Source organism: Aptenodytes forsteri, unplaced genomic scaffold (genome assembly GCF_000699145.1).
Source record: "Aptenodytes forsteri isolate BGI_AS27 unplaced genomic scaffold, ASM69914v1 Scaffold272, whole genome shotgun sequence".
In the NCBI taxonomy this organism is placed as follows: domain Eukaryota; kingdom Metazoa; phylum Chordata; class Aves; order Sphenisciformes; family Spheniscidae; genus Aptenodytes; species Aptenodytes forsteri.
The window spans coordinates 377,810-400,066 of record NW_008794885.1 but is presented as its reverse complement, the minus strand read 5'-3'; the positions used below and the strand labels follow the sequence as shown (position 1 = coordinate 400,066).

The window sequence follows — 22,257 nt, the reverse complement described above, 5'->3', positions numbered from 1 at the left end:
TCCACACTTGCTCCTCCCAAAAATCACCTTGACCCTTCCCTTTTCCTACCTTTGATCCCTCCCACAAAGTTGGGGGGTTTTTGCATTAATTCTGCAACTTCTTGGCACAGGGTTCAGGAACTCACTCCCCCTACACGCCCTGTTTCAGTTCTCTACTTAGAGGGGCAGAGTCTGGATAAAGCCTTCCGGCTTCACTGTCCACATCCTGGACAGAGTTCTACTCTCACCATCACTGCAGGGCAAGCAGGGCCTAGCACAGCCTCGAATCCGACTCGTACCTTCCCAGAGAACGCAAGCAGCAAAGGCAAGCATGGCCCTCCAAGCCCCCTGCGTGACTCTAGTCATTTGACTAATAAAGAGATTCATCACCAAAGCATTAGATTGTTTAAATAACAGTATTTAATCTGTACAGTTTGAGAGAAGATATCATAAAATGCAACATTCCTACCTCATCTTCAGCATCATTCACCTGGAGCTGAGCCCTCATCTCCAGAGGGCAGGTAACCACCACTCCCCAGCAGTTCTTTATGGTACAAAAGTCACAGTGCAATTGCTTTAGTCCTAGACAGATGAGTTCCCTCACTCAAGAGAGGGGAGACTGATGAAGCTCAAATGTTGATGGAAATTGTTACCATTTAGGAATGCAGAAAAACCAGCTATTGCACACAGTCATTTCCAGCTGAAACTACAGCAGTCAATTATTTAGCTGCCTTTACACTCCACACATCTGAAAATGCCTTAGTTGATACCGATTTAGTCAAGAGTGAAAACAGAGCCGGTAACAAGATTTCAGAATGATACAGTTGTTGGAGGGCAGAAGCTGACAAGTAACTCCACAAGTCAAGAAGCGTGCTTTAGAATACCAGAAAGTTCTCCTATATAGGGAGGGGATATGAGCTAGACAGATGTCATCTTTCAGAGACAAGCATGAGAGGAACATCAGCTTCAATAGAAAGCTATGAAGTACAATAGACAATTTGTTCATATAATTGTCAGGATAGGTATTTAACATAGTTTATGTAGTAGAATACATACTCAAACATCTTTTAAAAATAAGCACGAATTTCATTTCATATATACACAACTGATTTTAATCATGTACTGAAAATAAATTACAGGAAATAACTTTAAAATGCAACAGAAGACAAGAGTTTCACAACAAACATTCCCATTGATTTTCCCAAGGGGGTGAGAGATTGCAGTGCTCAAGGCAGGTAAATATCACAAATATATCAAAAAACTTCAAATTGTTGATGCATTCACACATTTATATGAGCCACAAACATTCCTTTACAGGGACTGCACTTAGCTACCACAGAACCAGGTTTTGCCATAAACTACAAAACTTTGATACAAAATTGTATTTATATATTTATATTTCATATACATGCCCTATCTGTGATTTCTTAAAAAATAAAAACTAAACACACTGTACAGACAATCCTAACTCATTGCTTGGTAGCTGTAGGCAACATTTTTGGATGGAATTTCTCCCCCAGTAGAATTAATGGCAATATTATATACATGAAGGCTAAACTGCAAAAGACAGCTCAGTTCTGATATGCAGCTCCCTCAGGACCAGGTCTGCGAGTTCAAGGCAAGACACCATATGCTCTGACCCCACCGCCTCCCTCACGAGTCAGTTCTGCCACTGGCAGCATGAGGAACCAATACATGCGTTTGTGTAACACTGGTATAAAAGGCAATAAAGCAAGATACATATTGTAATGTAGTGGCTCTAACAGCTTCATGGACTTGGTACACTCAATGCACAGAAACGCTCGTTAGAGGTGGCGAAGGGATGTTGTGGAACTGGGTACATTTGGGTACACTGTGTGGGTCTGATCATTGTACTTCCCTGAAATTACCTCCTGCAGAGGACAGATTCCCACTGTAAGCCAGAGACTGCATCAACTCAAACACTGGGGGAAGATCCCTCCCCCCCACACCCCCCAGACACACACGTGCATGGTTCACCAGGACTATACATAAAACAGACACCCTCCCTCCCACACCCAGCAGTCTCCATGGCACCAATTTGTCTTAGAAGCAGAGCACTGACAAACTTACTCTTCCCAGGTGATGGCAGCAATCTGTGAAGCCAGTCACACTAAACTACTTCTACAGTTGATTGTAAACTTTGGTTTATTTTTATTTATTTTATTATTGAGTTCTCATGGTACAGCAAGCATGTCTAGGATGAGAGGGCAGAGTTGAAGAGGAGATGAACTGTCAGTCTGTCTTTAGTCTGGCATGGTGAGACACCTGCTCGGTCAGGCCTGCTTTGATAGAGTTTTTTACAGACTGCCTCATATGATCCTCCATCAAATTATCACTCATGGGCTTCAACACCTGTGGAATGAGAAACATGCAAAAGAAACAAAAAAAATGAGGTAACCAAGGAAAATAAAATACAAAAACATACAAAGAAATGAGACTTGAAATAATGAAAAAACTTAGAATGCTGAAGTCTGACACAAACTGGCATGAACTGAAAGAGAAATGAGTTTTGCTGCTACGGTAATGAGGTTAAATCAGTCACATGCTATGAACACAAGTGAAATCCCTCCTATACAGCAGTATTTCACCGAATTCAAACCACTTTACAGTTCCTAGAAGGATGGATGTGCAATTCCATACCCTATATGCAGCATCAGTCTGGTATGGTTACAGCATTTATGCAGACCGGCCCAGACGGTCCAGCTTATTGTCCTATATGTGTAAGTGTGAACACTTCAGATACAGAAAGAAAGTTAAAAATACTGGCTAGTTTTTCTTCTTGTTATTGTTGGATGAGAGTCGCTGTCGCGGCACTGATGTAAGAGCACGGCGAATCATTCGGCGTCTAAGGACTTCAAAGAGTTTGGAAAACACCTAAAACACGAATTCAGCTGTTAGGAAAAGTGTCTCTTAGAAGGGCAGCAGAAAAAGTCAATCAAGTTCAGAAAAAGAAACTGACTGCCAGTAACTTCTCACCTTCCTGGGATTCCTCTGAAGCAAGGAGGGAAAAGAAAGGCAGAGATTCAGAAAAATCAATAGCAAGAACATGGTATATAATCAGAGTGACTCAGACAGGACCTGTAGGTGCTTTGCATATTATTGGTGATGTGCAACTGCAGCAACACCACCAGCAAGCTCTTTTGGAGACCACCTTCCCCTAGCCCACAAAAGGCAAGCTCCTGCTAGCACAAGCCAAGTTCTCCCCTTTCCAAGGAAGGTCAGCAGTCAAACCAAGCCCTATGTGCTCTAGGTACCCTACAGCAGCAGCTGCACTCAGTGAGTACTACACGTAGAACTGACACCTTCCACTTTTCCTGCAGTGCTCTTCAGCCCCAAGCTCCAAAGCAAGAAGCTACAGTGGTACAGGAGAGCCTCAGTTTTAATCACATTAGGGGTGTAACTCAAAATTTAGTACCCTGATGTTCATTTCCCTCCTATTATTAGAAATCCACTTTTTCCGCTCCAGTGTAACTCGTAACCTTACCTGGTTGCTCAGATAGGTCTAGTGTACCACTACCTATGATGAGCCTTGAACAGTCATTTTTCAGATGTAGCAGAGAGCCTATAGAAGGCTCCAGTTAGTTATTTGCTCGTGCCTTGTAGGACCCATTTTAATGTCATCCCAGGTAGGTTCAGTGAGCCCTTTATTTCTAGTAACAACAGCACCAAAGTGTTTTCCTTCTGCTGGCACTGGACATAGCTACTCGGAATGCTCCAAACACTACCTGTAAGGATGACAGTTGGTCAGGAATTCTTTATATTGGCTTTACTGACACAGCTGTGTCAACTGGATTCAGGCAGCAAAATCTCTGTACAGAAGGCTTTCTCCTCCAGCTTTGGTACTCTTACACTCATGTCGTCTTTTCTTTCAGGAATTAGTCTGTCTGGTGAGTATTTCTTGCAACAGCAGTTGCACCAACTGAAGTTGTCACAGACAACACAAAATTTCCTGAAGGAAGAAACCTGCTCTACATCCTCTTGTAGCAGTTGCTGCAAGTCAATCTGGTTGCTGCAAGTCATCAGCCAGTTCTCTCTGAGGTCTAATTAGCCTTCCAGCATCACACCACCAGGTGAGGTGAGGGAGGGCAGCAGTGTTTCACCTTCCCCATTTCTTGCACCACCTGAGATATTTTATCCACCACATCCATAGGGCAAGTTTATCACTTTAAACATACCTTTAAAAGCAGAGTTCCTTGCTCTGAAAAAGTAACAAGGTTTTTAAAGAGTCCCTCCACTCTTCACCGTCCAAGCACCTAGTAAGGCCTTTAAAGTAACACTGTTTTGGTAATATCCTAAGCTTGTTTAACATTCTTTGTGTGTGGCATCTCTTACTGAAGAGAGCAGTCACACTTCTGAGCTGATTTTCCCTTTGGCAGCACTAGCATTCTCCATTAGGTCTAGACCAGCTTTTCACTCACAGCACTGAACAGAAACTGTTTGATATGTCTGCCCAAGAAAGGAAGATTTTGTATTAAAAACAGATACCAACCTGTTCCCATATAGCTTCAGCGATCTGATCAATGGCTGTTCCAACTTCTCTGAATTCCCCAGAGTACTTAACGTATGCCCAAGTACAAAACGATATAAGAGCCATCCCCAGCATGAGATTACACAGGGTAGCTATGGAGTTCATACCAAGGAACCCAGTCAGTCCTGAGGTTATATACATGGCAAACATGACTGCAAATAGAGTGGCAGGGGTACGAGCAGCATAAAAGATGTTTTTGCCATCGTTGTGCTTCACAAAGTTTGCATAGATCTCGTCGATTTCCACTTCAAGCTGTTCCTGGTAGCGCTGACAGAACTCCTCCCCTCCCATCTTCTTCACCGAGCGGAACTGCCTGACAGCTGACTCTCTGAAATCCTGGTGCTTCTGCTCAAGGTCCGATGGGGCAATGTAAGGCTTATCTCCCCCACAAACCTGTTAGAGCAATCAGAGATGAGGTCATCACACCCTGAGCATCTTCTGCTGTACAGAAAGCAAACCTGCTCCTCGCTGCCCCCCTCTCAAGCCAGCATCAGACTACCTCCTGCAGCTTTCTTGGCTCTGTAAGCTCTAGAGTCCTGTCACAAGTGAAGCAGCTAAAGGTACTTTGCATCATGGCACAGCAAGAGCCTTATGTGTCTAATCACATACAGAGCTATAGCACATGACTGAACTCATACTTTCAACTGTTCTCTTTGGGCAAGCCCAGAAGGACAGGACATCAGCCACATGTACTTTCCTGTTATGAAAAGGTGAAATAAAGGAACACCAGGAGGCAGAGAAAGCTTGGCTTGAGGAAGGTTAAGGAGAACTCTGAAGGCCACAAGCCCTCCCCTCAGCTTTTTACTCTTGGTCACCCATCTCAGTGAGAGGGTCAGTGCAGAACTTGGACAAACAGGGTAGATTTTGCCCACTCAACAAGTTTATTCCTGTTTATTGCTGCCACTAGCAGGCTCCATGGAACTTACCAGCCGATATGAATTAACAAGAACTAGCTGCTGACATCTTTAGCCTATTCTTCCCTAGACTGTCCTCTAGGCTTGATTCTGATCAACTTGTAAGAGTATGTTTCTGCTGAAGGGACAAGACCATGAACTCAAATGGATACCCGTGATGTGGACACCCACCATCTTCCTCTCCCTGAATCAGCATGGGTATGAAAATGGTTAGACTCCAAGGACTTCTCCTCTGTAAGACTGATTTCTGACCTCTTGAGGACTATGATTAGAGATTACCTAGGCCATCAGAGACATACATGTGTCAGATCAGCTCCAACTCCTCCAGACCCTCAGTCAGACTATGCCTAAAAACTGAACATTCTTTCCATATGATGTCAAACAACAGCCTTCCCTCTCCTGCCTCAAGGTAGTCTTATCGCAGTGCTTGTCATCTTATGTCTTGAGTGCAGCAACAACTTTCACTTTCTCCTGCTGCTATCCCTTCAGCAGGACACATAGAAGATCACTTTCTCAGAGTACAACATCCCCTTTCTGCCTCACAAGATGCATGGCTTCACTGGCTAGCTTCTTCAAGCAAACCTCACTGTCAAGATCCTGACACTCCCACTCTGCCCCTTGCCCAAGTTTAACAAGCACCTTTCTGCTTTTCCCATATTGAAGTCCTCCACATCTGGCAAAACTCCCTGGAAAACGGCTACTAGTCTCATCCTCCAAAACGGTCTTTTCACATTGCCCAGTGTTGAACACTAGGAGCTGCTGATGCATCAAGACCACCACACAAATAACTGCCACTGTTTTCTTATACTCTGTGTGACTGCACCTGTTGTTCCTTACATTTAAGGTCATTAGGGGGACAGTATTTTGGTTATGCACACTCAGCAAAGGAGGGCTTTGGTTCATGAGGAGAACTCAGAAGCTACAGTAAGAACTATCTTTACATAATCCAGTCTTAAATCCAAAGAGTTCCCACTTCTGTTCCTAAAAATAGACGTTTCAGAGCTGTGTCACGTTAAAAACATCATCTGAGACATCTGGATAAAAAATGATTCAAGACATTTGGGTCTATCTCTACAGTGATATAAAAATATACAGTACTGGGGAACATTACTATGGAAACAAAGTCTGTTTAAGAGAACATCTGTTCCTGTTTATTCCTTGCCCCAAGTAAGAAACCTTACAATTACAGTAATCTCAACAGCCGTTGAAGATTCAAGGTGGGAAGGCAGACATGGCATTTATTATGAACAACCCATTTACTATTTCAAGAGATTTTCCAAAATGGAAACAAACGAAGGAGTCTCTACACTAGAAGAGCATTCTCAAAACAGCCTGCTAACAACTGGAACTGGCTAGTCTGCCACTAGCATTAGGTCTTACTCTAATTTCAAAATGGAAAGCTACTTCAGCGATTAAGACCAGAATTAGCCTAGTTAATGGGGAGCTATGTTTGTAGCATGTTATCACACCTACTGGTCTTTTCTGGTTGTAGAGTTTCACAATAAGCATAGTCCTGTTAAGCTTTACAAGACATAATTGTTTTCAGAATTTCCTATGATAAAACTTTGCATAACACTACATTTGAAGTATGAAGTCCATCTAGACATTCAGCTTGGAGTGGTATAAGTCACTATCTTCAAGAGAAGAAGCAAGTAGGAAATTACATATACAGCTTTTTCAGACAAGATAATTCTTGTATTTCAAGGGTTGGTTTTTTTTAAACTTTAGAATAATTTTAATCCTTGCATTTTACAGCTAATGAATGACCACAATTCAGAAGCATGAGACTATAATACTAGAACTCTATTCTTGCGCTACCCTGGCCCACCAAATGCCTCCTCACCTGTCTGCCCATTTCATGTCACAGGATTTTATGATGTCTGTCAAGAGCAGCAGGGGGAACTAACAGGTGGTATCTTACAAACACGCCCATTCCCATACCTCCTCAGCAATTTCTGTCTCAAAGAATCCTGGGTTTGCTGCAGACATCTAACCTCAGAGCAGAGTACAGAAAACACATGAGTACTGGCCCTAAGCTATTTTTCTCCATTAACATGCTCATAACCAACACCGAGTACAACATTAAAACTGAAGGCCTGTATTTGCACGTAGGCAGTTAGAAAAAGTTGTGTCATCATACCTGCTCCATGCCTTTACTGTACAAGTCTTTTGCTCCTGCCACAGCAGCAAGATTGTTCGCCTCAGCTGTTGCCTAGAAAACATGGAGCATCATGTATCATGACAGCATTACCAGCTAGTTACATACATGTAGTTACACTACCCAACATAACCCCACAACCTCCAAAGCTTCCGATTGACAGGAAAATGCCTCACAAAAACAAGTGAAGGTTAGTGACACACATTAAAACAGATTACTGACTAGGAGAATGTTTTCTTCAGCTTTCTAGTACAGCTGCAGACAAACTCCCATGTGCTTGTACAGGCTTTTCATCATGAACAATCTCTTCCGAATGCTCTGTTGTTAATAAGCAAATAAGGATCACTAAACTATTAAATGTTAATCCCAATACATCACTACCTGTGAGGAAAGAAGCAAGCTGGTATTATTTCTGCATTATATATGTGCAGTTTTGGTGTCAGAATTTGTAAGAATTTAAGACTATTTTCAACCTGTGTCATGTCAGGGACAGTTATTCTAGCTAATGCTGCAAGATATCATCTTCTGTATCTCCCAGCCACATTTATGGCATGCTACGTAGAGGAAATGATAGCAGCCTTTGTTTCATTGTGATGAGTTTTCTGAACTCCCCCAAAAGTCTAAAGATTTGGTTCCTTGAAGGATGAGAAAACACCCAGAACAGTCATATTTTAATGAAGTGACACAGGAAGCTTAAAAAAAAAAAAAAAAAAAGTCTTACAAACACAAAATGGTTAAAACTGACCCTAAAACCCACACTTTGGTGAAAGCTCTTCATCCCAAACAATTCAAGGGTTCAACACACAGCTTTATACAATCAGTTTGTGTTCAGATCGGTTTAAAGGTGATAACTTCCTCTTTGGATCAACCCAGAAAAGAAACCTCAATGCAGTTATCCAATCTAACAAACCCACATAGAGTAGCCCAACACTGCAAGACAGTGGCGATAGCTGCATTACTATAAGCCTTCTCCATTTTATCTGCTGCACCTGATGGTAAAAGCCCTCTGAATGCAGTCTGAAAGATACTGACAAAATAGCAAGTTACAGGAAACACATACTTAGAAGTTGAAGCAGCTAAAAAAACCCAACCAACCAGATATACTCCTGCTCCATTTGGTAGATGGAACTGCGGGAAGACACAGATGCGTACCCAGGCTACACAGTTCAGATGGCTTTCAAAGTACACAGCTCCTTCAAGAACTACAGCTCTGTGGGTGGGAGCTTCAGACCCGCGCAGTTATGATCTTCAATTGCAAAGAACTTACAAAGTACACATCATCTATCAGATTATTTGAAAGAAAAATAAAATACCTGCAGCATAGATTTCGGATGAGGTAGCTCCTCTCCTTGATAGATTTTAATATAAGCCTAAATGGGAGAAACAAAAAAGGTTTCTTTTTCCTAAACATTTATGATCAAGGAGAAGGAGAGAAGAGCGATGATATAAAGATAGAGCTCGTAGATTATTTCTTTGTAATAATGCTAAATATTCCATTAAGCAAATTTCTTCATACAAGTCTGGCATTCTCACAGTTATCCCTAGTGCTTTAATCCCTTTACTTTCCTGTGCATTTGAGGCTGGTGCCTAGCAGGGGAGCAGAGCACCTTGAGGAGACATGGCCACTATCTCAAGTGACAGGCTCAAAAGCAGGTTTTTGCTCCCTCAAATACATAAGGTCTTTGCTAGGCAGGGAACCTTCACCCAAAACAAAACAGTGAAGACGACTATCTCACACAGCCTTTCTGGCTAGAGGTCTGTCCAAACACACCCCAGTGCTGGGAGAACCAGTACTTACATTTCCCCAATATGCCTTGCTCCCTTGAAGTGTGGAAGGAAAAAAAGCAGATCAAAGCACTAATGCAGACAGAGCTGCCAAAATACTTCTGGAAGCCAAGCAGGCAGCCTATCCCTCTCTGCCCCACCCCACCAATCCTTAGGTGTCCTTTCTTTCACCAGGCTGGAAGAGAACACGTCCTTCACGTCTTCTTCTCCAGCCCACAAGATGGCCAGTGGCACAGCTCTTGGGACAGATTAGTGGAAGGGACATAGCAGGCAGCAGTAGCCACTTCAGCGCTTTCGACAAGCTGTGCAAGTTAGACCAGCAAGGCCACTCTCAGCCCCTCAGAGGCTGGGCAGTTCTTCTTCATGCTACTACTGCTCTCCCCCCCGGCTTGTCTACAAGCCTCTGCCCCTCTCTCTGTAAAGGAGGAGAGAACAAGGTTATCAGGGTCCCTACATACCCAGTGCTCTAAGTTGTAGGACAACCTACAAAAATGTATAGAGTTATACAGGACTTTGTTCCCTTGACACCATCCTTGCTTCTGTAGCTATTTCCTCCAAGTAAAAGCCCTCCAGTTTCCAACTCAGACTTCATGATCTCAGCTTTAGATGCACAGTCCCAAGGGAGCAGTCCTCTTTAGTTATATAACCAGTGTTTCTGCAGCACCCTGCATTACTGCTCCCAGACAGGATACGGGATGTGAATCGGGCAGCTTTTCAATAGAGGAGGTTTTACACTCAGTTTTTACAGTGCAGTCCTTTCTAAACTGCTGTTGAATACACACTCCCTACACTGTATAGGATCAGGTCTTACTAGAGAAGAAAGTGGAACAAAAAGCAGCATGCAACCATGTAAATATAGAGACTGAACATATGAGCTCCAGAGTGTTGATTTTATGCTTGTCAGAACAGCCGTGACTTCTGCATCCCATATCATGTCTTTCCTTTATAAAAAGTTACTTCGTTTTACAAGTGTTAAAGAGTTCTGGTCTCAGATTCCTCCCTTGTATAGCTTCTTTCTTAACATCAGCCCAACTCTGTTCTACCTTTCACATGTATGCTCAAAAGTAGTAATGCAAAATTAATGTCTTTAGGAATGAGTGCCACTTTCTCCTACCAAGCCAACTGTCTAAGTCATTCTGATTCAAAAAAAAGTTACACACACCAGACCAATTCATGGTGATGTAGGGATTATGTTATCACATTTCTGCTGGTGTCACGATGATACCAAAACAGCTCAAGAGTCTAACAGCTGCAAGTATCATACATAAATATTTCAGAGCATACAGTGGTGCTGCATATGCAAGTGTTTAGAAAGCATCTTCCTTGCAGGTTAAAAATCCAGAGGTAAGTATCTGAAATTTTCACTGCATACCTCTCAGTTTAAGAGCTGGTTTTCTATCTGTACAGTCTACATGAGACCCTCTTTTTTTTTAAAAAAAAAAAAAAAGCAACATATCCAGACAAACTAGGATTTCAAAATAGGAAAAAAGTCTCTAATACAGCTTGAAGTATTTCAGCCTATTTACAAAGAAAAAAACCAAACACCACAATTTTGCCAATAGTAGCTTGCTAAGAGCTATACTGTTAGGAAGTTGTGTGCCACTTCTGGAAAGTCAGAGTAATAAAATGAAAATAAAAGTGAGCTGATGAGTGACTGTCAGCCTAGATATCTTATCTTCTCTGGGAACAACATGCCCTAAAATTAGAATATTTTCTTTTAAGCCATTAACAGAAATAATTAGTATGAGTTTACTTACCTTGAAGTATTCTACAAGATCTCTACAGGTCACCTTGGATCCACTAATCTCTTTTTCTACCAAGTTTTCAGGGGCAAGCAGTAATGGTACCAAATTCCGCAGTTCTTTCTTAAAATCCTCATCTATATCTAGTAAAATTCAATCAATTTCAGAAAAAAAAGTGGTTAGTTTTCTTTTCAATCTTACATTTCCTAAAGGAACACTGATAACCCATGACCCTTCAAAATCCATAGCATCACAACTCTTGATTTCATTTTTGAGATGTTTATAAAGTCTTAATACATAGTTTAGTTTTAGTAAGTTCTACCTACTCTTTAATCTTAACTTCAGACTGAGAGAACAAGCTTCCATGGTCCTTGTAATATTTAAAGTGCATTTCCCCTATTACACCAGCATCTTACACAATACCCCCACAGGTCTGTGCCCTCAGCACAGAAGTGGTTGGTATCCCGCTACCGCAAACCCACTTTTTTAGCCTTTGCCATTCTGATACATTCCCTCTGTTGGGGGACAAGCAGCAATTGGAAGAATCTGACTGCCTCTCATTCGGCAGCAGCAGAAGCCTACAGCTTTTATTTTAAAGTCATTCTAGTTCTGACCTTTGGTTTAGCAAGTTCTAGAGAAAAGCCTTTCAATTTTAAGAAAGTCTTTAATTTTGTTAATTCTCCCCTCTGAATCCTTAGTCTTCAGAATCCTTATTTAATGACCTTTAAGTATGTCTCAAGTTATCAGATTATAATCAACAGCTAGACACAAAGATATCCATTCCTTCTGCCTGCTTAACTCCTCTACTTTTAAACCACTGAAAAGAACACACAATGCACATTTCTAGATTCCGTAGTTTCACCTTTTAGCCCTACGTTTTTCCAATCAAGCATTTCAATAGCCAACCATTTCAGTGTTTAACTTCCATTATAAAAGAAAATAAACTCAGTGATCTGAATCAAGAAACACACAATGGAAAGCTTCCTACCATTCAACCTCCCATCAAAATTTGGATTTGTTGCAACTTTAAGACCAGGGTGGGGCAACAGGAAACAGCCAAGATTACTGAAACAGGAGTGAATATGCTTCCTTACATTCTGTAGCTCTTCATGTTGGTTTTGCTTTACCTGAAGGAAAAAAAAAGGCTGTAAGAACTGCTAATAGTTTTACAGTACTGCAATTAAGATTAAATATCAGCTTAAACACACTTTTGTACTATTACTGCCTTTAAGCTTTCATTCCTGAACCTAAAAATGTCAAGTTCTAAACCCCAGAACTCCACACACGAGTGGGAACATCACAAATGTATTTTATTAGCACAGAGAGTTAGCTCATCGTGCATCACTACCTTGACAGTAAGTTGTCACTTAAGTTAGAAGACCACACTAGGACTACTGGAGATAACTTACCTGCAATCTTTTCTCTAGAAACTTTTTTCCTCCTTCCAAGCCATATGCATGTTCATAAGGATAACTCCAATCTCTAATTAAGAACATTAGTGTCTGTAACAGGAAGAACAACAGCAGTGAATAGCTTGCATCATTCCTAAGGTCAGAAACTCTATCACACATGTGATTATTTTAAGTAAAAAAATTTCTAAGCTTGGCTGCTCTAAATGAAGTAGCCTTGTAGTTTTGTGGTGCGTTTGCTTGTTTAAAAAAAAAACAAAACAAAAAAAAAACATCAAATAAACACACAAATGCAACTCACTCCTTATCTGAAAGGAAGTATCCAAGTGTCTCAAAAAGATAGCTTCCCTGTTCCATGGGTTTGCCTTTTGCTATCCCACAGGGATTACACTGTCCTCTCTCCCATCAGCCGAAGATAGAAAATTACTTGACATTACTCTTGTGTCAGACGAGGTGCTTTACGAAGAATGCATCTTGCCTGGGCCAATCACAAGAACATCGGGGACTCACACTTGCAGGCTGAATATTCTAGGGACACAAGAGTCTTAAAACTCGCCACTAACAGCAGTCGACTAGTACCTTTATAGGTTAAGGAGGATACTTCAGGATGGAAGAGATCTCAGTCTTTGTCTCCACTAAACAGAAGCCTCAAACCCTTCTCTGGCCTAGCAAAGAGTCAGGAGACGCTAGCAGTTTTGAGACTTAACACTGAAGCCAGTAACACTTCAAGTAAATGAAATGCAACACAGCCCTCCTCAATGCTATTTCGTAGATGCCACATGACCTTTACTCAGAACCACATACCGCCAGCAAAGACCAACCATATCTCAATGAGTAAGAAGGCAGCGTGAAACTTTTCTCCTTAACACCTGCACATCACTTGACACATTCCTTTTATGCCTCATAACTCAGGCACAAAGCTATACTTGCCCAAAATGTGATCCTCTTCAGCATTTTTCCATTGTGTTTTTGCCAAGAAATGTGGTGACAGGGAAGGAAAATCAGTCTTGTAAAGAACAGGCTAGCTTCAGCCCAACTAATTTCTCTTCATAAATTATCCTGAGCTCGTTTTCTACACATTCAATTGCTTAAGATCCATTAAGATCCACATAGTTACCTGAAACGGCTTTTGGTAAATTTCTTCCATAGCTAGTCTTCCATATTCTGTAAACAACTGATAGAAAGAAGAGTGTAAGGGTGCCACATATAAAGCACATTTTTCTACTGTAAAATATTCTGTTATGTCACTAGAAAATAAAGCATTTCATCTTAAATCCTATTATGGGTTGAGAATGGCCAATACACCTCAAGAACAAGTACACCAATCCTCAGTAAAATTCAGGAAGGAGACATGATTTCCACTGGTTTCACAGTGCCATTCCGTAACTGTCAATGCACCACAGCATTACGTGGGTGGCATGTGGGCTATTCTCGGAGGAAAGGTGGCTGCATGTCTCAGCAAGCCAGTTTCCAACACTTGTTTACTAGGCTAAGGAGGTAAGCCTGTCTAACATTTGCCCCTTACTTCCCACAAAAGATTTATTCCTGGAAGTCTCAAGGAACTTGGCTAGAGCCAATGTATCAGACATTTAAATACAAGCCAAGTTCAGCAGCTTCCCAGATCTCTACTTCAGCCCATGACCTTAGCTGATAATTGTTCTTTCCTTCCAGTATAAAGGTAAGTGTCAGCTGTCTTCCTCTCGTTGCTTTCTCCATCTTTAATACCAGCAGCAGCATTCTTCACTGGACTGAGTGGGCCAGACAACCCATGAGAACACCAATTATGGACTGTGCTGGCTGTTTCAGCAGAGGTCAATACTGTCAGGTGTTGATCCATGCTTAACCCCCTTAACAGATCTTGGAGGTCGAGATGAAGGAAGCACACCAGTATCCTCTAGTATCAGGCAACTGTTCTGCATTAAAACTAACTCCTGGAACATCTCAGATAAATTTCATGGCTAAAAGGACAGTTCCCCCTGTCTTGATCACAAAGGCATCTGCAAACTTACAAGACTAATTTAACACAAATTAACTTCCAAGCCCTTGTCACCCTGAGCAAAAGAAGCTCTGAAGTGGCCAAGTACCCACATGAGACTGGCTCCTCTGATCCTAATTCCCTACCCCACTCACTTCCCTGCTACATGGAAAAGGCAGACAGAGACTAACAGTATTTCAGAATAACAGAAATTCCTGCTACAACAGAAATTCAGAATTTCCTTCCCTTAGCCCACGATTCCTTACCCCAACTTTAAATGCATGGGTGTCTCCTACCCACTGCTTGTATTTATCACCCTTCTCTTCCCTCAAATCTCACCCTCCAGTATAACAAAAAGGGATCGCTCTATTCAGATTGCACTGAGGCTGTCAAAGGACCAAAGTCATGAGGAAAGCCTGGCTTTCAAATAATTAGCTAGGGCTCTTTTTGTTTGCAGTGCTTCCTTGGGTTGTTTGTTGGGGTTTTTTTGGGGGGAGTGGGGTGTTGGCCCAGTGATACAACTCTGTTAACTGAGAACAGTATCACAAGACTGTGTTTAGTTAGTGCTCTTCTACTTCCAGTATTGGCAGCCAGACTTTTGCAGCACTGACCAAGACAGAAGTCCTTTCAATCAGAAGACATGTAAAACAGTTTTAAGCTGTGACAAGGTCATGGCCTGAGCACAGGCAGGCATTTATTAATACACAAGCTAGCCTTTAAAGCTACAGGCTTTAAGTTAAGAAGATAAGGTTCTTGCGCCATTCACATGAAGCCAGAATTCAGTGGCCTTTGACCACAATGTTCCATTAGAGACGGAAAACCCCACAGTAAAGAGAGGACAACTCGTTCCTGCTTCTGTTTCTAAGCAGAAATAAAACTCTAGAAGTTTCTCAGTTGAAAACTAGAGAAGGCTTCTGGGTAGAAAATACTCTTTCTGCCCTGACCCAAGCTCCCACATTTCTTTAGAAACCAGTTATGAAATACCATCCATTCTCCTATTTTAGAGAAAAAGGAGAAACATTGGAATTTTCTCATTAAGTACTTCCCATAAATCATTTTCCTTTCTCATCCTTTTGGGAATTTCAGAACTTACCACATAGAGAACAGACTTTAGAAAGATAAGATTTAGCCAGATTAGAAGCCTATACTATTTTACCTCTGCATTAGCACAGCAGGAGCATCATGGAGTTGATGCAAATAATGTTGTTATAGGTAGTACTAGTTTTAGCATCAGGTCAGCTTTAGTGTTTTATATGAAGTAGCAGGCAGCTCCCAAATCACAGTTACATTAGTAGTAACTTCAAGAACAATGTCAAGACTATCAGTTCAGAAGCAGCTTAATATAAATTCAGCATATTCTTACCTGCAAATGTTGAAGGTCATCTTCCTGAATATTTTGGGACAAGTTGTATACCTGCAAGAGACAGTAAAAGAATTAGTGTAACATGAAAACATTATCTTACATTCATGTAGTCTCTTTTAGGTATCTTGAGTATTTTTACCCCCTCCAGAAAGTCTAACTACCCAAAAGTCAGCAACTAGAAAGGTGTCATAGAACGCATCTCAAACAAAACTCACTTCCTTATACAAAATGCTAGGGACAAAACCACTGCTGACTACCCTAATCCTTCTTAGAACAGCTTCTTTCCAAGGAAGCAAGCCATAAAGGAATCAGAGAAGACTGCTGAATGCTTCAAAATGCCACATCGGTGTGAGACAGGAGGACTGAGAAGGGCACGCCTGTGTCATCCTCAAGTCCAAGTGCTCTAGGATTCAGAGATCCAGCAGCTGCATCTCCAACACAGAAATGACAAGGTAGGTAGTTCACCAGGTTTTTTTGCTTTCAAATCTTCCCAGAGAAATCTGTTTTTATCCAGGGAGCTCATGACTGTTTCAATAGCACAAATACTGAACAGCAGTAAAACCTCAAAGATGCACCAATAACCCACAACTTATTGTAACCACAGGAACAAAACAAAAAAACCAAAAATGCCACACAAACAAACAAAAAAACCCACCAAAAACAACCCCACAGGGCAGAAGTAGTGTTCTACATACTCCTGTTACTTTCATGTTGTAGCATGTCTGAAGAAGGTCACCCCTCAAAAACCTGCTCACTTTTGGCACATTTAAGGCACAAGCTTAAATGTAGTCTTGGGCATAGCACGAGAGAATTGTCAGACGTTTAACAGCAGCAGCAATTGTAAGTTTAGCTGATCGCAGTGTAATTTCACCCCAAACTGTATCTAAAGACTTAAAAATGACTCTGTAACACATCTGTACAGAAGCGGTTGATACTTTGACACCTTTTTTTAGGATTCCCCAGGTCAGTCAGCAATTTAACTCAGCTTGGCCTTAGATAACCTTGATTCCACAGAGAAACTTATGTAGTATACTACACTGAAAATAAGACATTAAGTATGAAAGCTTAAATGATAGTTGGAGGAAGATATGCAGGTGAACTCTCAAAGTGTGGCTAGAGAGATGTTCTTTGTATATCCAGGATAGAGGGTTCCTATAGTTGCCATTATTTGTCAGCACAGGTATTCTCACCTGGACAGAACTCGTCATGGTGCTCAGAGCAAAAACCGTTGCACAGTCTTTGATAGTGGATTGGCTATCAAAGGCACCTTGGGTATCCATGAGTAGTACAGCAACCTAGAGAGTTTTAGAGAGCAGCAATAGTTAACCAAATTGTTAATACTTTCAAACTCCAGGCCATTGGAATAAATTCTATTTCAAGTAGAGCAAGTCTCTGCCCCTACACCTACTTATTAAACATCAGTCAGCTCCCTGTGCACATGCCTATACATACCTACAGCTGAGTAAGCAACAACTAGAGGGCTATGTCATCAGCCTTAAGTCCTTGACCTTGCTACACTAGTCACCCTCTCCCACAGAAATAGCCTCCCTCAGCCCAGTAGGGGTGCAGTGCAGAGTAAGACAGCTCTTATTCACTGGAAGAACTTCAGTTTCAGCTGACAATCCAGCATAGTTCATTATAGCTAAGAGTGAGATGGTTACTTTTAAAAATATACCTGTCTTAAAATAATCACTTTCAGAAGAAAACAAGATAATTGATACTGACTGTCTGCTGGAATGACAAGGAATGAAGTGATCTTAATGATAAAAGTTAATCTGTCCAATTCCCATCTTTGGGATCTACTACAATTCCCTTCTCTTTCAGTTAGAGATGACTGATAAACAAGAACAAGTGAGTGATTTGTCCCCAGAGCACAAATAGATCCTCGCAAGTTAACTGTTTTTTAGCCAGAGAACTGTTTGGTTAGCTATGAAATTTGATAAAACTTCCTGCACGCCCCTAAGCTACTATCCATTTAAGATCTGTGTCCATATTAATTGGCCATCAGATGTTTCCTTTGCAAATGCAAAAGGTATGAAAGTTAAATAAGCAAGAGCTTATGGTTCAGAAGAACACGAATAGCTCAAGATACACCACCAATATTATGGAGTAAATATTTATTAACAACATTAACACTTTGTTTCAGCATGAAGATAAACACCTACAACCAAAGTTTGTAGTTAAATTGACTTAGAGTTAAAAAAGATGCACCAGCTTTGATTAGACTAGAGTTAGTGCCTTTTATCCCACTGTTAGACTTAGTCCTTTTTTATGGACTACCTGTTAAACTCTATGGAAGGACCAGCTTCCACACACTGAAGCTGTTTCCAGTACTTACAGCCATGCATTACATTTCACTAGAACATAGCTACAAGCTAGAACACATTCTCACCTCTCAAAAAACAGTGTTTGTTACAGACCTGTTCTTATCACAGCGTTTGTCTATATATGGTATTTACAGCCATTACAGTTTTACAACATCCACAGGATAACCCACCCATCAGCCTGGACAGAGGAGACTTTGCCAAAACAAAGTACTCTCAGAATGGGACTATTGTTGGAGAATGAATCTTACAACACAGCAGAAAAATTCATACTTGCACTGATAATAAGGTTTCCAAATACGTTATGCAGGTACTGAATGCAAAGGAAAGCAACTGATGTTTGAACTGCCTCCGTGAAACCCATGGCATTAGAGGCATACACAGAGAGGCAAAAATCCTTACATACACCTATTTAAGTCAAGCACTTACCTTTGTTCCATTGGGTTTATCAATTACGAACACTTCACTCCAAATCTGAATGCCAGTGGTTTCCCGTTCACATCCACCTCTCCATGTAAAACCAGTCAATGGCTCAGTGTTTCCACCTATCCAGCAAGGAGAAGTCTACAAAACAAGAGGAGAAACTTATTTAAAACCAAGGAGAAGATTTTTTTTTTTAACATGCTATGTTTTAGCAGACTTCCACATTGTTCTCTCATTTTCCTCAGAGCCAATTGACAACACTACACAAAATATCAAAAACACAATGCTACTCTGCTGTGTTTCAAGGATCATCCAAAGAAATGTTGTTCGAGCCTACTATATTTCAGCAGTTGCACAACTCTTCAGCCACTGAAAAGTATATGGGCACAGCTTTCAAGTCTCAAGCACTCAGAGCTAATGAGAACAGCTTAGTTTTGTCCACTGATTGCACTTCACACTCATGCTCTTCTCTCAGTTGAGAGAACTCAGTTCAAACACAGTTGTAAATAGCATGTATTTTAACTACAGGAACAGCTAAACCTCTGCAAGGAACAAAAAACCTGATCTTGACTTAATCCTCTCCCTTTCCCCTCAGAAACAGGTCAACTGCTGAAACTAGCTAAGCATCTAAGCCCCTGCACTAACAGAGGCCAGCACAAGACTCCCAACACCAGCTTGCAGAAGCCAAAGAGAATAGGCAAGGACCAGATCTACAATCTATACTTGTCACAGTTACAAGATACTTTTCCTAAGTGATTGGGATTCAAGAGAAAAGGTCATGTTGAGAGTTTGATACATGTCAATGAATCCATCCATATTAAAGTTTTATTGGCACATTGCCCACTTTGGGAAAGGCTATCAGAGTTAAGTACAGTTTGCAGCTAACATTTCTGGCTGATGGCACTGTAACAAGGTCTTCGGTCCTCAAGGACAGGCAACACACAGCAGTGGCTCACGTAGAAGAATCCAGCCATTATATGAGCACATTTAACCCAGAAACATAGTTTATGTACTGGGCAAGTAAGGAGCATGAACAGATGCCCTGAAGAAGTTTCACTGTGATAGGTTTATATACACTGAAGTCCTACAAGAGAGAAGTGGTAGGCAGACAATAGTTTAACTGATGAAGGGGCTTAGAGAAAAACCTTTATTTCACAGGCTAGAACACAGCATGCTGGCAGAACAGAAAGAGACATTTAATGAATTTGTCTCTGACTGCCCAGAGAAGATTACCAGCCAGGAAAGTGTGCTCTTTGAGAAGGTCAGAGGGGAGACTTCTCAATTCACTAGGCTACGATCTCTACCTTGCTGACTCTGCACTGGCAGTTTTCAGAAAAGAGCTCAAGACACATCTCTTCACATCTCAGAAAACAGCATGAGCACCCAGGGGCTGTACAGAATATAAATATTTACTACAAGTAAGTGAAACTGCTTACTTCTAAAGGGGGATGGGAAAAAAACCTGCACATGTTCCTCATGCCTAGCAGCATGCAGAGAAAACCATACTAAGAGGGAAAGGCAATCAAGCAGTTCTGCACCAGCATTCTCCCAAATGCTAAGTGCACACCATTCAGCTCTGCTATTTGGATCAGACATGGCAAAAGTAAATGAGATGAGCAGATAAAAATGTAGAAAATGAACATAGGTATCCAAGTGAAGAGAACCACAGCTCTTTACAGGTAGGTTGTTTGCGGGTTTTTTCTTTTTTTTTGGGGGGGGGGAAATGGTTTTTTTGTTTTGTTTTGTCATGCACATACACCTCTACTAAAGAGACTAAGTAAAACCTGAACAGCTTTCCCCTGGAGTTTATCCTAGAAGATGCTTATGCATCCACTGACCACTCTAGAAATCAAAGCTCCAGGCCTGCTTTGGGCTTCAGTACGCTCCAGGATACAGTTTTGGCAATGCTGAATCATATTTCACAGGTATATGTCAATGGACTGTAGCTTTTCACTTTTTCAAAAGAACCTGTTACGTTATTCAACAATATGTTCCATTTGTCATTTATACAAGAATACTTTTTCCCAGTTTGGTCCAGAAATTATCCTTATTCATAGCAATTCAGACCTAAACTACACAAATCTTTTGACAAGTCCCTCCATGAGCACTAGATATAACCACACTTGATTTCATATGTGATTCATGTCACAGGAGACTTTGGTGTCTTAGCAGGCACAACTTCAGCTGAAGCTGCTTCATCTTGTGGATGATGCACTTAAGCCTGTCTGAATGACCTTTGCATCAGTTTGAAGCACTCCTAGCTTGTTACCTTCGTCTTTCCTTAGTTAAAACTCAGTATTTTAACAGTCTGCATCCATCAAGCTGCCTTGAAAGATATTCAAGAGATGGGAGGGGGGAAAAAAAGACTTTGTTCCTACATGAAATCAAGCTAGAAGTTGCACTACAATTTTGTATCAGTCACCTAAAAGATAACCTCTCTAAATATATTCCACACTAAGGAAAGGACCAATGCAGCTTTATTTGCATAGTGCCATTAGTACACAGTGCACCTTGCAGATTAATACAAGCTAAGAAGGTCATACCCCTGTAAAAAAGCTTTTAAATCTAAATTTACTAGTGTTACTGCACCCAACTCGTAATAAGGCTTAAACTGCAACAAAGATCACAGGATCCTTGTAGCAGTTTGCTGAGTACACAACTGGTGCTGTTTTGTGGCAGATTATTCTGTTCCATTTCAAATGAACAATCATAACACTAAGCATCAGTGCTTGAAATGAGATGCCCACCTCCCTGAAGTTAGTGATCAATCTCAGCCATGCCAAAATCCTACCTGTGACTTCAACTGACACGTGAGATTTTTAGAATAGTAACTTATCACATGACCTCCAGCTCTTGGTTTAAGACAAGAAAATGGGATTCTGAAGTATTTTGGCAGGTTTTTCATCATGCATGTTAATATCCACAGGGAAGGATATCCCAAAATTCCTTGATTAATGTACAAACTGAATGCAGATGCTTTAGTATTTTGTGCAGGATCCAGTATTTAGTTCACAGAAAATACAGACTTGTAATTAAGCCTGACTGAACATGGAGTGATCAGACTAAAGAGTACTATAAAACTATACCAAGGCCTCCCCTCCTGTACTGAAATTTACATAAGCATAGAGGATACCATTTGACTTGATACAATTCAGCAGTGCTCAAAAAAGGAGGTGTTGCACTTATCTTCTCTCATCCCCAACTCTCATCAATCAGTTTGCAGCAGCTCTGATACTTGTCAAACTCCTTCCCTAAGCCAGTTTACATCACTGAGCTGGCAGGAAAACAATTTGGCAAAGCGCAGTGTCTTCTGATGCATCACTGAGTTGGATCACCTCAGCTAAGGGCCTGCAAGCATTACAGCTTCAGAATGCAAATGCCTGGCCAGAAGCAGCACATAGAGAGCAAGACCCCTCTGCTTTTGGTAAGAGATAGCTATTGCTGTAGATGGCTAAGTTTGCCTTCATCTTCAGTTTAAGTGAAACAAATGGTATTCTGAAGGACACCTATAGAAAACTGAAAAAAAGTGATTGCACAATAAAGGGAACAGAGAGGCATGATATTACACAAGGCTTAAACAGTGTTTCAATCCATTTTGCTTTATGAACTTTTGTTTTATTTCACAATCTGAAAGTT

General features: G+C 41.1%; 1 protein-coding gene across 1 annotated transcript in view; it reads right to left on the bottom strand.

Moving 5' to 3' along the window:
- Positions 1–381: 381 nt before the first annotated feature.
- ATL2 (atlastin GTPase 2) overlaps positions 382–22,257 on the bottom strand; it is a 41,414-nt gene continuing 19,538 nt past the window's right edge. Inside the window, exons 4-14 of the mRNA XM_009274829.1 lie at positions 18,628–18,762; positions 17,065–17,169; positions 15,875–15,925; positions 13,654–13,710; positions 12,537–12,629; positions 12,116–12,254; positions 11,143–11,270; positions 8,914–8,970; positions 7,583–7,654; positions 4,490–4,921; positions 382–2,352 (exon numbers count right to left, since the gene is read on the bottom strand). Of these exons, the coding sequence (XP_009273104.1) occupies positions 2,233–2,352; positions 4,490–4,921; positions 7,583–7,654; positions 8,914–8,970; positions 11,143–11,270; positions 12,116–12,254; positions 12,537–12,629; positions 13,654–13,710; positions 15,875–15,925; positions 17,065–17,169; positions 18,628–18,762 (1,389 nt within the window). The 3' untranslated portion in view covers positions 382–2,232. The remainder of the gene's footprint in view (positions 2,353–4,489; positions 4,922–7,582; positions 7,655–8,913; positions 8,971–11,142; positions 11,271–12,115; positions 12,255–12,536; positions 12,630–13,653; positions 13,711–15,874; positions 15,926–17,064; positions 17,170–18,627; positions 18,763–22,257) is intronic.